Source organism: Ixodes scapularis, unplaced genomic scaffold (genome assembly GCF_016920785.2).
Source record: "Ixodes scapularis isolate PalLabHiFi unplaced genomic scaffold, ASM1692078v2 PGA_scaffold4__175_contigs__length_147842914, whole genome shotgun sequence".
NCBI classification, from domain to species: Eukaryota; Metazoa; Arthropoda; class Arachnida; order Ixodida; family Ixodidae; genus Ixodes; species Ixodes scapularis.
Genome location: NW_024609879.1, coordinates 33,828,637 through 33,844,847, shown reverse-complemented (window position 1 = coordinate 33,844,847; position 16,211 = coordinate 33,828,637). Strand labels below are relative to the sequence as shown.

Sequence of the window (16,211 nt, the reverse complement as noted above, 5' to 3'; positions counted from 1 at the left end):
CCATTTTCTGAATTACTTTGCTTCGAAAATATTTTCTACGAAACGATGAGTTAGTAGGAACACGTACGCCAGCTCCAGACCTCGGAAACGATGCTAGGTTTTGTTGACTTTATTAAACTGCAGTGACTGATAGTCCCCAAATATTGTTCTTATGTCCATTGCAAATTATCTTTTACCCTTCCCTTTCATTTCGACTAGTGCAAAATAAAAAAAAGGATGAGCAGCTTCTTTTCGACAGGAGCAGCAGAGGCCAAGGACATTGCGCTTTGTAAAAGCTGTGATCTTGAGAGAGCGTTCTCTCAATTCAGATATTTCCAAAAACCGGACATAGGATGGAGACTGAGATGCCACGCATGCAGAACCAACAAAGTTTTATAAACAAATTTAAAAAACCAGGTGACCTTTTATATCAGGCTAGAAGCTGTCTTGTGTACTTTAATGACTTAGTTGCAAAAAAATATTCAATTTAGTGGAACTGATGAGTACTCGTTATTGTTTCTTATACATATTTATTTCTAAGTATAAACATAAAAACCCAAATTGCAAAATAATTTCAGAAAAACCCGATCTCTCCCAGCATACCAACTTGAAACAAAGCGCCCAATTTTTACCCCTGATTTTATTAAAAATATTTATTAATTTATTGCACTTTTCCGATGCTCCTAAACACCGAGAGCTAAAGAAGTGCAGGGCACGGCAAGTCTGGAGCAGCTTGTCATCTCTCCTTGGCCGCCGAGATTGCGGCTTGTATTGATAAGAATCCAGACGAACGAATCGCGAAGCAAGAAGCGTCAGCATGATGAATTGCGCATTTCTTAAGCTGTTGGCAACAATAGTAATAACGCTGTTCCTCGCAAAACTGATTCTTCCGTTTTGGTCAAGGTGCTTCCGACCTTCTAAGAGTTCGCTGTCTGGTCAAGACGGGATTTTTTCTCTTGCAGGGCACCTCCCCGGTGTGACTAATGGCGGCCACGGAGTGCCGGCGGGTCATCTCGCTGGTGGACATGGATTGCTTCTACGTCCAGGTGGAGCAGAGGCTGGCGCCGGAGTGGAAAGGGAAGCCATGTGCCGTGGCGCAGTACAACACCTTCCAGGGTGGAGGGTGCGTACGGCGACCTTGGCCCAAGAGACAGCGAGTGCGCGGACGAGCCGGCGACGGTTTGTCGTGTCGGGTAACGCCCTAGGCTGCAGCAAGGAAAGAGCGAGGATCTTCGGAGTCAAAGGAGCAGATGTGGGAGGAGACACTTACGGTACCTCCTGCGTCTCTTCATTTTACCGGAAGGTTTCTGAAACTTTCCTCCCTGCAGACTCGGGTGTTGCGCAGCATGATTGACCTTAGCCTGAACTCTAACTAGGGTTCGGTGTTTATGGAGGAATCCGAAAAACTATAAAAAAAACGCCTGCCGTGTAAAATTTTCGTCAATTCGGATTTTTCCAATAAACTCAGAATTTCTATGTACCAATGCCCCCTCCCCTCCACACACACACAAACAAAAAAGAGACGGTCTCAGGGTTAAAGGGGGGGTGCAATGATTTCCAGACTTCCGTCAAAAATTTGTGGAAGTTGCCCTTTGACACTTCTGAAAAAAAGAACAGAAAACCGATTTCGCCTGCGTGTCCTAGTTGTCGCGTAAAAAAAAAAAGTTATTGGCATTTTGGGCACCCCTCAACTCACCCCCAGTCTTCAGGGTCACACCTGGTCCCCCTCCTAGTGAAGTCGTTCGGGGTGCCGTGTAGCTTCCTGTGCGCTCTCTCGGAGGACGCTTCCTCTCCCTCTCTCTGCGTACATTAGCGGGCGTTATGCTGCAGCTTAGAGCCGAGTGAGGTCACGTAATCTTTTCGCCGTAGTTCCCTCGGCTGCCACTTGCGGCTGCAGGTGGGGGAAAAAGCTCGACTTTTGCTTTGCGATTATGCTGCGGAATCATGACATTTTTAATGAAGGAGGTGTTTTCTGTATCCTCTGGGACACGATAAAGAACATAAAAATGGCGAGATGCAAATTCTGTTAATCATAAAATCGTTGCACCCCCCTTTCACGGTCCTGAAAAAATGTCACTCTAGTTTTCTTTTCAATCTAGGAACATTGACAGAAGGAATCTTACCGTTTATCCCGCCAAGGTTCATCATTAAAACGGGTCTTCCAGTTTAGAACAAAAGCCTCTCTACCGGTTTCCAGTTTGGGCCATAGTGCTCCTTAGAGGAAGGAGGGGTTGTGGTTTTATAACACTGCAAGCTGCGAACCATAGAGATTTCATAGAAGGTGGAAGAGGGGGCAGGCAGTTGAGACCTAATTATTGCAACCTTTACCACTCTGCTCAGCATGACCGCAAGGTAGGTTGACGGATGGAATGAATATGAGCTCCCCAGCGACCACCTGCGGGAGTTCATTTATTTTAAGGTTCCGACGTTTACCGATGAAACACGTGTCTGCAACATTGGCATTGGTTGTGGGAAAAATTGGTATATTGCCAATGGCGAAGGCGCCAGCGGCATATCCAGTGAAAGAAATATTGATGGATACAAGCTCATTCTTTTGAACCTAGCGTATGTTTACACACAGTTATACCTTTTTTTTTAATAATACACAGTGCAAGATTAAATTTCGGATTTTGGAGAGTTGGGAATCGAAGACAAATAAACCCCGATAAACTCTGAATTTTCATCGAAAAATAATCTTTAGGAAACAGCCTCCATATTTGGCGAAAAATAAACTCCGAAAACATAGAATCCTAACTAAAACTTCTGCTGTTTTGATTTTTGTATATTTTCTCACTGATCTGTGTCACTGTCCTATTCAATACATTGCCCCCCCCCCACCCTCCCCCCTTTTATAACGCCCTAACTGGGCCTTTAAGGGTGAGATAAATGAATGTAATGAACTGTTTTAGACGAGGCTTTAATTTGGGACAAATGGCGTGCATACGTCGGAAGAAGTCAGAATATTTAATCTCATTTATTTTTCATTTGGTGCTCCTTATCAAGGCGTATTATTTAAGCGAGAGGAAATTCAATAAATAATAGAATCGAGTGAAAAAAAGCAAGAAAACAAAAGTAACATACACTCTTGAGGAAACTGTACGGTAGAATTGGCACAAAACGTTAGAAGTCTAATGGTGTGTAGCAAAATTCGAGAGATTCGAGTTTTAATAAGCCACAGGGTCAGTGATCGAGACTATCGACCCTCGAAGGCTGTTTCAGTCAACAATTATGAGTGCCAGGAATGATTTGCATACCCCAAAGTTGTCCAGCGAATTTCTATGATGGTTGTTCTTGCGATTGCTATGACGTCCGAGGAGGAGTCGGTTGTTTCACGTGCTGACGATTGAGGCCTTGCATGATCCCACCTGTGGCACCACGTTTGAGATGGAAAAAGGGCCAACCTTGCAACCTGGAGCTAGTCATGCACAAAGCCTCGCTGGGTGAGCTTCAAGTAGGTAGTTAAAAGGGCCTTTTAAAGGGATACTTCAACAAAATTTGAAATATACCCGTCGTGTTCAGAAATAGGCTGAATATGATCCACAAGATATGTAAATGACAATCGCACGTTTGTATTTCGAGCATGATGGCCGTATTTTTTGTTATAAACGGCCCACTCTGGCAAACGCTGGGAGATCAGTCAGCGGAGAGCACGTGACATCTGCCGCAATTGTGAAGTAGTTTGTCTCGGAACGAGCAAATCTAAGGCGAGGCTGACGTCGTCAGGATGCCCTAGCTGTTCCAGCCACTGAAGTACGCCAGTCATCGGGCCACCGAAACTAACCGCACAGTTGCTTTTGTGTGAATTTTGAGTGTCGGGTTAATCTTCTACACTATAATCTTGCAGAGGTACAATAGCAACGTCTGGGACACACAAAAGAGAGTCCCGTTGAATGTGGAGTTCCTATTCCCCTCTTCTCTTGTGCTGGCTGAAGAGCTGTCGGGATGATGTCAGGTTCAAACATGTATAGTTCTATGTGAGACAGTTACCGTCACTACCTGTCGAGGTTCTGGACAAGCATTACAAACAAGGCTTTAGTAACATCCACCAGGTGCTCTTTGCTAATCGTTCAATTCGTTTTAAAATACCTTTTCGGTTTTTTTATTAAACAAGATCACGGTGTAACAGATGTGATGCTGCTTCTTTGAACACGTATAGATAAAAAAATAAGCTTCGGAATTTCGATGTAGTATCTCTTTAAGACCCTCCAAAAAACACAAATCTCCCGCAGGCTGATAGCGGTGAACTACGAGGCCCGTGCACTGGGGGTGAAGCGAGGCATGCGAGGCGAGCAGGCCCTCAAGCTCGCCAAGGACCTGCACCTCTTCCGGGTGCCCGAACAGCGAGGCAAGGCCGACCTCACCAGGTATGATCACCACCATTGTGCATTTCTTCTAGTGCCTTGGAACAACAGGTGGGGTTCTTGACTGGACTCTGTTTGCGAGAATGGCAGAGAGAAAACGAAGGAACTTTGAGTCATTCGATATTCTGGACTCATTTCGTCATTCAGAGTGAAAACATGGTCATGCAGTTTCATGATCAAAGAAACCTACCGCTTTGGGAGAACGCTGGGTCACACATGGTACGTGAGGAATTGTGACTTTGCTGTTCTGCACTTCCTTACATCGCAGCATCTTGTCTGGAAAAAGCGTCATTACAGTGCAAATTTGGTAGCACCGATAATGTTCTTATCAGGCATGTAGCAAGGATTTGGTTTGGGGGGGGGGAGGGGGGGGGCCCACCCATGACAGAATGATGTGTGAGGGGGAGGGAGGATAGGAGGCCCCAGCAAAATGGAAGATTTCAGGGGGGGGGGGGGGGGGGGGGGCATGGCCCCCCCCTGGCAACATGCCTGGTTCTTATTAGACAGTATCAATCAGCTGGCAGCAACTTTGTAAGCTCACCATATTGGTTGGGAAGGTTGTTTAAAGGTAAAACCTAAGTTCTCCCAAAAATATACCGTAAGCCAGATAAAAATTCTACCAGAATTTAATTAAGGAAATGCTTATTTGTCCCACATGTCAGGTGGAGGCACATGCAGACTGGATTTATTACTCACAAGCTAAAAAACTAAACTATTGAAATATTACAAGCCTGTGAAGGCCAGTATATTGGTGAAAACAGGATGCAAAAAAAGAGTACAAATATAAAACTTTTTACTGAGAATCAAATTTGAATATTTGACGTTCAACGAGAATTGAGCATAGGCTCTTTAAGGGCTCTTCCACACACTTGCAACCGAGCAAGACCGGCTGAGACAAGGCCTGTTTTCAAGCCTCTTGTGATGGCGTAGGACCAGCTCCGCAGCAGCGCATTTTGTCCCAAGCCGTCGCAAGAGGCTTGAAAGCGGTCTTGTCTCAGTCTGTCCTGCTCGGTTGCAAGTGTGTGAATGGGCCTTTAATACTCACAGCTGGAAATCTTTTCTAGAAAGCATACCTATGAAAAGGAACAGTTTTATTACGCAAGAAACATTTCACATGCATGTATATTAGAAGTCTCAAACAAGCGGCCTGCAACTCGCTGGGACGTGGCCTGCAGGCATCCCGCGGCTGCGAGTCCTCTTCACATGTCCAAGTACCGCAAATGGCTCATAATATAACAGTCTAATGTTGTGGACTCTTTCCTCTAGGTGTTGTTCCGTTTTCAGTTTCTTTCCCACCTGTTTTTCATGTTAATCACCAGCAGGATGATCCCACTACTAGGATAAAAGCACGGGCCTCTTGCTCATGGAGACAGCCCGTACGAATAAGCTTTTAAGTAGTAGCAGGAGAAACTGTCAAAGCTCATGAGTTTGAGTGTCTCACGTTTGTTGGTGCATGTCGTAAGTTAATATTATTGATAGGTGGCCAGAAATCAAAGCTCAAATGCGAGCCTTGATTCCTATACTGCTCCTACAAAAATCGCCAGAATAGCAAAATGTCACTTTTTTTTTAATGACGTCGAGCTCGTCTAATTTTTGGGCGAGTCAGACGAAGGCAAAACCCACAACATTCAGCTGTTTATTCACACCTCTGCACCTGAAAAGAGCTTCTTGTGAGGTGACATCTGATGCACTTTTAAGTTGTTACGACGTGTCATGAGATTACCCCATGAATAACACCTTTTTAACGTAGATTCTGTTTTATCAACTGAATTCCACGAGAAAACTCTCACAAAGAATTGTCGTGAAAAATTGTCACAACGGACTGTTAAAGTCACGTGACATCAATACGTGACATGGCATTGTGGATGATGTCGTGTAAGGAGACACGTCGCGTCATCATGTGATATTGTGATGTCACGTAGTGTCCCAGAGTCATGTGACATTGTACTGTCGAGACTCGTTATAACAAAGTCGGTTATAACGAAATAGCGGCTACAGCGAAGCGATCGCGATTTCCCATTTTCTTTTGCACGTGGTTATAACCGAAGTCTGTTATAACGAAATAGCGGACATAGCGAAGTGATTTCCGATTCTTGCTTACTTCGTTACAACCGGTCTTGATAGTATGTCACTTGACATCCTATGCCATATGACATCTAATGGTGTCACATGACAGTGTGATATGACATAATATCTAATGTGATTTCAAATGTCAGGATGTCATATGACATTGTAGACGATGTCGAGCAACGAGGTAACGAGGCCCACCTCATTCATTACATATCATATTTTCTCAGGTTTAACCCGCATAAAAATTGATGAAAAATTGAAGGCAAAATAGGAGTGCGGGTTATATGCGTATTTCGGCGAACAGTGCGGTTTCATGGCAATGCGCGCAAAGTCACACGGATAGATTCCTGACAGACCCTCTTCTCTGGTCTTTGCTAGTACCATTTTTCTCTCCGCCTTCTTCTCCTTTTTGCGGGTAGCCATTTTTGCTTTGTTTTTGCGGGCTCGGAGACGTCGATCGCAGCTTCGCACCATCGAGCGGCAGGCCGGAACTAGTACATTCGCTATGGCGTTGGCTAGTTGTGCGTGCGAGAAGGGACAAAGAATTAGAAGCTGCAAACTGCAAGCCGCGACCGAGACACAATGCGAAGCCGCGTGGTCTCACAGCGGCGTGAGGCTGCAGTGCTGCCGACACTACTCTATCCTGGACAATGCGTCACGGAAAAGTGGATGTCGAGTGTAGAGCCACGACCGTTGACTGACCCCCCCTTCCCCCTGGTGCAGGTACAGGGACGCCGGTGCCGAGGTGCTCTCCGTGCTGTGTCAGTTTGGCGCAGTGGTGCAGCGTGCGAGCATCGACGAGGCCTACCTCGACCTGACGCCCGTGGTGACCGCTCAGGCGACCTTCCCTTCCCCGGACTCTCTGCCCAGCACGCACGTCGTGGGCTACCCCGAAGAACGGGGTGTGCGCTCCAGAGGTGAGATCCCGTGCCTCGCGTGGGGCCTCGACATCGCGCTCGTGCACGGTTCCGCGGCACTTTTGATTTGAAAAGACTAAAAGGTGATATCTAAGCACCTTTGAAAACCATATGTGCAAAAAATTTTGTGTTAGTAGGGGCGTCGCTAAAACGTCGCTGTAGCCTCGTCTCCTGCTGGGCACCGAGCGTGGTAGAGAGGGAGGGGAGAACCGGCAAATGATATCGTCTGCTGTGTCGAATGACTCGTGCTCGTTTTTCGGTCGGCTGAAAGATGCCCACAAAGATGCACGATGCCTTTCGATTTATGATCGAAAGCGAGGCATGTTGACCTATAAAAGCGGCCCATATTGCCGAGCCTGTCGAGTCATCCCAGACGCTACACCTAATCGGCCGCTACTCCGAACACGCCGGTCCAAATTGGCAAAGCTTGTCACGCGTGCCCTCGCAAAATAATAAAGCTCGACACGCACACTTGAGGCGCATTGTACACGGTGGCTGATAACGATCTTCGAACTCTGTGTGGTTTTGTGTGGTTTTGTGTGGTTTGTGTGGATTTGTGTGGTGTGTGTGGTTTTGTGTGGTTTGTGTGGTTTTGTGTGGTTCTGTGTGGTTCCTCCAGAGTCCATCCAGACTCTGGAGGAACCGAATTTCTAGGTAGTTTTGTCTGGTCTGTACACGCTACTCGAAAAGTGACAGATTACAATTATGATTATTCTGGGTTAAACAGTCTTCAAATCGATTACTCGAGAGGAAAAGTAGTTGGCTGTGACTTGAAAAAGTAATTGTTGCTTTTTTTTTCTTATCTCAGATATTCAAAACAATGCATTTTTCTGCCAGTTTCAAGACGGGTCTTTTGCACCACCCTTTATTAGATAAGAGTGGCCTAAATATAACCTCCTTGTCTTCATAACCACTAATCCTCCTGTTGGAGACTTGGTTCAAGGATTCCTTGGTGGGAAACTTGTAGAAAGAAAGTTCTCTATTAAAAGAGGTGGAAAAATAGGAACTATCATATAATACTTCAAAAGTAATTGGAATATTCCTGCAATTCCTTCCTAATTATTGCATTCAAAGGGTTACAGAATTGCTATGCAAAATTAACCGATTAGAGGTACTAATGTGATTACTCATAATGAGTATTGTACAACTGCGGTGTCGAAAGAGGGGAACAAAGCGAAATGTGTATACGTGCTGGAGAAAAGGACGGAAGGATAAAAGCCCGTGAGAGAGAACGAGGTAACAAGAGTGGCCGGGCCACCGGGTGAGCCATCGCCGGTTATCTTTCATTTATTTTTTCTTCACATTCTTCAGTACTTGAGACTAACCTCAAGGCTACGGCTTACTTACCTGGCACATGCTGCTGTACCCAATTTGTGTATTTTGCCGGTACCACGCCGGCGAAAGAAAAAAACATACGTCGTATAACTTTCAATGCGGTGAATGGTCATATGGAATGTGCAGTGGTAATCATCTGCCTGAAAATTCATAAGAGAAGGATGACCATTTACTCTCAAAACCTTACCCAAAGGTCGAAAATTTGTCTGATTGCGTGACATCTGCTATTTTCAGTCGTATGCTTTAAGCCACCTCTCTAAAAAGCTCTAAAAAGCAAAAAACCAGTTTCTGGAGAGGATGTCTAGAAATGCACATTTCCAGAGGCAATTTGCACGCTCAACTCTCAAGCAAACAACCGAAAAGTTTGTAGATTGCCCTGTTGTGTTGTGTAGGTGTTGAAACACCGCTGCTCTAAGTATCAAAACACGTCTGAAATCCTCGCCCACTAAGGTTGCAAGAGAGAAGTTTCTGCACCGCACGTTTACGGTAGATTCGCCAACATTCACCGAGTCGCCCACAGAGAAACCTCTATGTATCTCACCGCATTTTAAAGCATAGTGCCAACAGTATGTGGTTCCTGTCCAAAGCTTACAGCTAGTAGATGACGCATTTTAAATGCATTACAGTGCCACCGCTACAAAACACTCAGACACAGTTTCGAACGCTCTCATCGTAGTGTCCGCGGGAAGCCCTAAGACTGAAACGATGCAGTAACGTTGACCAATAAGCCTGCCTCGTTGCATTGTCCGTGGTGCAGAGGAGGCCGTGGCAGAGTGGCTCTCGACCATCGTAGACCCTGGCGGAGGAGACTCCTTGCTGGCCCGCGGCTGCGCCCTAGTGGAGCGCATACGGGCGGCCGTCTTGGAGCAGACGGGTTTCGACTGCTCGGCGGGCGTCGCCCACAACAAGGTGCCTTTCCTCGACCTTTCGAGGGGATTTCTGAATTTCAATGCGGAATATTATTATGGCTGGTGCTTCTGCCAGTTCCCTGTGACACAGATGCTCAAACTTTTCAATCTCCAGGAATTTGTATCTCTCTCGATTGGCAGTTGAGGAAACCCCGTCGGACCTGACATTGATGCAGTGAACCAGCACCCAGAAGTCTAGAGACCTTGTAAAAGAGCGATGTACGCAGTAGGGACTGTCTGGCTCATAGTTACGCATCAGTTCGCATGAAAAACTTTTCAATTGAGTTCCAACTGGTCCCAGTCCAACTGGTTTATGGAACACATTTTCAGTTGCAGCTGGTCCCAGTGGAGTGGACACCAGTTCGAGCGGGTCCCAGTTGCAACTGGTCCCAGTTTGAGTTGGTGCCAGCTGCCGCTGATGCTATCTCTAGCACCAACAATTCGCTACACAAAAAGAAAGGTTGACCAGTCTGTATTGTCAAAACCCCAATAAAAATAAATAATAGGTTCGGTAACATACACATTCCCGTCTCGGGTTAAAGGAAACATACTTAAAGTGGGACGAATGCTTCAGCTGCATCATTAGTCACTTGCTTGCGATGATTGAGTCGCCCTTTCTGAGGTACCATTCATGCGAGATGAAAGATCTCCGTCAGAAATGTTTCGGCTCAAGACAAAAGAAATTCGGCTATCTGTGTCTGTCAGCATCAGTCAAAAAGTCCTCAGCTCCTCTTGCGTAAGGAAACATGCTCACCCATGTTTCCGCAGTGTGGAGGCGAAGTCCTGATAAGATGGGGTAGTTTTCCCGCCTTTCAATCCACTCTTTCCAATCCCTTGGGTCACAACAGTCAAACATTTCCAAGGTAGACTTCCCGCCATTTTTGCCGTCGTGCTCTCCGTGGCTAGTTCTCTTCCGTTCATTTTTCCGTGGGTCACCTCCGTTTGCTGGACGGCGTCTTCCTAACTTCGAAGTTCACAGCTGCCACCATCCTGTGTTTATAGTTGAGTCAAAACAAGTGCAGATGAGGCTTTTGCATTTTCAAAGCAACTCGCCAATTTGGGCGATGGCATCCCTTCCTTAACAACTGCTGCGCTGTGTCCACCTCACGTCGCATATGCAGCGCCATTTCTCACAAGCGAGTAAAACTAATCTGCAGCCGTGCCTACCACAGCTGGTGGTTACCCTAAAAATTAATATATTCAAGGTGTCTAGCAACCGGGAAAACCGGGAATTGTCAGGGATAGTGTCAAAAAGCGAGCCCAGTCAGGGAAAATGAGTTGGAAACGCCATCGAGTGTCTTGAGCAAAGACTTGAGGACTTGGGGGCAGAAAGATAGGCAATAAATTCTGCATGGAGCAGAGCGCGGGCTCTGCTCACCCGATGTAGAGTGTGCTACCCGATGCAAAGAGAACAGCTGACAAATCCTGTCCAAGCGTTGGAATGGATTGGATTAGATTGGATTGACAGCGCAACACTAGGCTAGATCCAGTAAGGGCTACTTGATTTAGTAACAATTGGAAAAGCCGCAGACCCCAACCCAATCCAAGCCGAAAGTATCCGAAAGTGTGCATCTGGCAGCCATGTTGCCATTAGGCTATTGATGTGTGCTGTTGAGCGTCGTGTTTTCATGGTCTTACGGAAGTGGCCTCTTCACTGACGATGTCGGCGGCAAGGAAGTGCACGTTTAATCCGAACTGGACGAACCCGAGTATTTAGGAATATGCTAGTTCGATTAAGCCGGTGCAAAATGATCCTCACAGTGCTCAATGCTCAATGCCTTGTGCAGTGGTGTACCAACGTGTTTCTGATTGGGGGGGCAAACCGGACCCCTTTCCCTCCCCTCCCACCTGGGCCGGGGGGCGATGCCCTTGGTATCCCTTCGGCGTTGCCGGCCAGTGCTTGCCCTGCCCAGTGGTGGCTGTCTCGGGAGGGGGTCAAAACACATGCCTTGCCCCGCCCCCCACTCTGAGAGCTGGAGGGGGGGGGCAAGTGCCCCCCTTGCCCCCCCCCCCCCCCCCTTTCCGGTTGGTACGCCCATGGCCTTGTGTTGTAATGGTCTTGTATATTTAACCGCCTCTACAGTGGTCAGGGAGTTTCACCTGAAATTGTCAGGGAAAACCTGGAAAAGTCAGGGAATTTCAAGATAATAACTTGCTAGACACTCTGTATATTTCTTCAAACAAAAGTAATGTAGGTGTTTACGTAAGTGTTTATAACACATGCTGATGTTTGTACATAAATGTTTATTTAGGTCAGTGGTTCTCAACGATTGATGTTTTGCGGACCCCTTGTGGATCGGTGGAGATGATAGAGGACCCTGTTCGTGGTGAGGGGAAGGGAAAGGTATAGGTTAATTATGATATTGGTTAAATAAATGGATATAACTAAGGGCTATTGTGAAGTATACTTGTCTCTTGACATATACATTAGAAAACTCACCCGAAAATTGGAATTTTTCTTCTTAATCTGAGAAAAGACAACTTTTTTCGCCGGGATTGGCTGATGAGGTTGTGCTTTGCGGACCCCTAGAATACCTTCGCGGACCCCCATTTGAGAACCACTGATTTAGGTAAACAGATTTTATGTAGTTCAATAAAATTTATTTATTTTTATAAATATATAAATGTACCTAATTGAAGTTCTACTTATTTTGATAAATTCATAAATGTAGTCCATTAATTTTCTTCATAGACAAAAATCGATACATCCCCAACTTGTCCAAGCTGATGCACTGTGTGAACTCCAGTTGGAAATTGGAAGACCATTTCAACTCCGACTGGGAATGCCTTAACTGATCCCAGTTCACCCCTACTTGTTCCCCAACTAGGCATGGTCAAATTAGTTGCGTCCCAATTAGGAATGGTTCCAGCCAGTTGACCCCTGAGCTGGTCCCAGTTGGACCCCTATTGGTCCCTGCTGATCCCCGGTTGGGACAAGCTAGTCCCAGTTGGAATCAGTTGAGATTCCAACTGGTCCCAATTCGAAATTTTCGCCTGGGTCGGGGGCTTGGATCCGATTAAATATTAGTTCTCGAACTGGAAAAACACCTCACTTCGTGACCGATGGTCAAGTAAGTTTGGGAACTTGGGGGAATCCGTGAGGGTACTTTGGGGAACCGCTGGTTTCCTAGAAACGCTGTTTGAGAAGCCACATTGTGGTGCACCCCTGCACAGTACAACATGGAAAAGCCGCAGACGCCAATCCAATCCAAGCCTTAAAGGACACATGCAAAGGAAAAAAACATTTTTTTTAAACGGCTTAGATGGAAAAAGGACGCCATAAAACGATTTTACTACGAAGAAAAAAAATTTTAGAGCTATATTTACGGCGCAAAACGAATTTGTAGTTAGCGCCCGTGGGTACCGCGGAAAAGTGGTCCGTATTTATCACGTGACTGGTCCTTATTTATCACGTGGTGCTTGCGTTCTTTTGGAAGCTTCCTATGGCCTCTAAAAGTAACTTATTCATCTTTGTTTGAACTATAACAAAAAACTAAGATGAATAAGTAACTTTTAGAGCTCAAAGGAAACTCCTGAAAAAGCGCAAGCAGACGTGATAGACCTGTGCGCCGGTCAGACGACGGCGGCGGCGCCCCGAAGCAGACGAACTTGTGCGGCGGCGGCGACGGCGGCGTGGAAAAACGCGTTGAAGCGGTGTTTGCACAACGCTCAGCGTGCGGCGGGGACGCAGCGCGGCGGCGCGCGGCCCTACCACGTGACCAGCGGCGGCTCCCGCGAGCGCCAACTACAAATTCGTTTAGCGCCATAAATATAGCTCTAAAAAATTTTTTTCTTCGTTGTAAAATCGTTTTATGACATCCTTTTTCCATCTAAGCTGTCTAAAAAAAATGTTTTTTTCCTTTACATGTGTCCTTTAAGTTGAAAGTATTTGAAAGTGTGCATCTGGCGACCATGCTGCCATTCGGTTATTGACGCGTGTGGTTGAGCGTCGTGTTTTCATTGTGTTTCCGGGAGTGGCCTCTTCACTGACGATGTTGGCCGCAAGAAAGTGCTCGTTTAATCCGGACTTGACGAACACAAATATTTTTGAATATGTAAGTTGGATTAAGCCCGTGCAAAATTATCCTCACAGTGCTCATTGCCTTGTGTTGTAACGGTCTTATACATTTAACTACTTCTACAGTGGTCCGAGAATTTCGCCTGAAATTATCAGGACAAACCTGGAAAAGTCAGGGAATTTCAACATAATAATTTCCTAGATGCCCTGGTCAGTGTTTGGCTGTGCGTTTCACTGCACGGGAGTGCTGGCTTCGGCAGGGCTTTCAGAGACACCATGCATGACGAGGCTTTCACGGTTAAGGCACAAACGGCATACCGGGTTTGTTTGCACAACATCACTGCAAAGCGCCACACAATGCATTTCACGTTTTTACCGTTTAACCACGGACCTAAATGGAATGGCAGAGACGCTACAGATTCAGCGGCGGTTTGCCGTCCTTGTCTTTTCCGCCTGTTTTCGCTATACGGTTAGACAGTAGCAAAGGTGTTCATCCGATATGCTCTTGGTTGTGTACCTCTATTAAGTACCTTTCGACATGGCCTTATTGTGCGCCTACTGTCTGTACATAAACAGCTGATTTGGCAGGTTGTTTTCTAAAAAACAGAGTGTCCCTGATAATATTTTAGTGTTTTTAATCGCAGATGTAAAGTATGTACGTCGAATGGTCAGTTTCCACCCGAGCGTACTGCTAGCAGTCTGAAATAGATGCCGAAGTTTCAGAAAGAGCTACTACTACCGTATTCAACAGTTATAAGCAAATTTTTGAAGTTTTCGAGGTTGAAGGGTGGTTGACAAAGGCCACAAATACGTGGGGCTGAATGGCACAAACTGCCAAGCATGGGCCTCATTTTCCCGTTGAAAGTTCTAGACATTCCCTTATAAGTTTTGAATAAGATAACGGTTAGTTCTGAAATTTCTGCATTTGGTTCGGACTGCTAGGGCTACATTTGGGCGGAGACTGAGCATTTGGAGATGCATACGGTAATATCCCGAGTCATCGCCCATCCCTGAGCCATCGCCCACCCCATTTTTTGGGCCAATATCGATTTCCGAAAAAACACCGGGTCATCGCCCACCCCTTCAAATACCCCAGCGCGGACTCTGCGATCCGCGAACACTCATCCTACCCGAATGACGCGGCCGCGGACCTTACAGTTGGAGGACGTTCGTGACAAAGTAAAACGAAGGTGGGAAAGACACTTCTTTTTGTTTACGCATTTCCTCCGTGAATCGTAGGTGTCAAGTGCTACACACTTGACACCTACGATTACAAAGTTAAAGGGAGTCTGAAGTCTGTTGGACTGGTTAGCAAAAGTGGCCAAAAGATGGCTTTTCAGTCTGCAGTACTTGTCTCTCTTTGAGAGCAGATATGGTGGCTCTATTGCGCATCATTGTTACCGTAATTTCTGATTGGAGGCTTTGTTTTTGGACATCAGTCGTGGAATTTGGATAAAGTAGTCGAAGCAAACCTGGAACTGTTGGGAAAAAGTGGAATATTCAACCACCTAGATTAAGCTCCAGAATTTGTAGCCTTGTACACTTGACCTAGTTCTTTGTGCCCTTCAGGTCCTGGCCAAGCTGGTGTGTGGTCTGCACAAGCCCAGGCAGCAGACGGTGCTTCCCCACAGCGCTGTGCCAACCCTCTTTGCCACCCTGCCTGTTCACAAGCTGTGAGATTTGCCTCTTTCTTTGCCCGGTTCTCTCAATGTCCAAGTTACGTATTCAGGGTGTTTCAAGAGGGCAGGCGGCATTGTGTGCTTTCCATCCGTGTTTAAGGAAAAGAAACACTAAGACAAGACTTACTTGGATTGAACGGAGCGAATGGAAAAGAAATTTTCTAAAATAGAGGATCCCTACCCAAAGTTCACACTTATAGGTTTAGCCTAGGATGTTTTCATGGGTGCTTTGCCAACCGCCTGTTCAACCCTTTCCCATATCCTCCGACGTTTTCACTGAAATGTAAGAAACACTGAGTCTATGTCAGTCTGGAAGTTCCAGCAACACTGTACAGCTGCTTCGATTTCCCTTAGACCAGGCAACGCTGGGCGGTTTGGCGAGTGTGGTCGTTGTCATTGCGCCGCTTCGCGCTATATTTACTCCGCTGCTTCGTGTTTTCATACTTCAAATATAGGTGGCTTCCTACGAAGTGTGAGTGTTTTGACTGCTTTGAATTTTCCTTTTTATGACAACTTGTGGACCGTGTTTGGGCTATCATTTTGCAAGATACATTCATCAAAGCTAGCAGATTATTTGTTTGTATTGTGCATGTTTTCGTCGCCTTTCTTACTTGAAATGATCAACGTTTAACCTGACATGACTTCTTTGGTTGCAACTGTGGTCAGCTGCAGACTCATCTGACCCTAATGGGGATCGTCGCCATGAAACAACATGGCCGATGAAAACAGCGGAGGTAACCGCAAAAATGAGGTTGGCAACATTGGTTTGTTGGCAACTGGTATTTGGTTTTGAAGTGCACGAGCTTCGCCGTGCTCTCTCTGAAGGGGTAACAGATATGGCAAGGGCTTTGGGTTTTTCTGGCGAGGATGGAAGAATGGAGGAGAAAAAGACTAGAGTATTGAGCAGGAGGTCAGAAGATTGGTCGAAATTATCTAGGGGAACT

At 46.1% G+C, this 16,211-nt stretch overlaps 1 protein-coding gene and 1 long non-coding RNA gene across 2 annotated transcripts in view; one reads left to right on the top strand and one right to left on the bottom strand.

Annotated features, from left to right (window-relative positions):
* LOC8041562 (DNA polymerase eta) overlaps positions 1–16,211 on the top strand; it is a 56,256-nt gene that overhangs the window by 15,495 nt on the left and 24,550 nt on the right. The window contains exons 2-6 of the mRNA XM_029987533.4: positions 942–1,102; positions 4,209–4,343; positions 7,134–7,327; positions 9,420–9,571; positions 15,158–15,261. Of these exons, the coding sequence (XP_029843393.3) occupies positions 963–1,102; positions 4,209–4,343; positions 7,134–7,327; positions 9,420–9,571; positions 15,158–15,261 (725 nt within the window). The 5' untranslated portion in view covers positions 942–962. The remainder of the gene's footprint in view (positions 1–941; positions 1,103–4,208; positions 4,344–7,133; positions 7,328–9,419; positions 9,572–15,157; positions 15,262–16,211) is intronic.
* LOC115326595 lies at positions 3,146–4,617 on the bottom strand. Its single transcript, XR_003919635.3, has 3 exons — positions 4,531–4,617; positions 4,341–4,411; positions 3,146–3,344 (listed from the first exon to the last, which is right to left on the bottom strand). It is a non-coding gene; the product is annotated as an uncharacterized LOC115326595 (long non-coding RNA).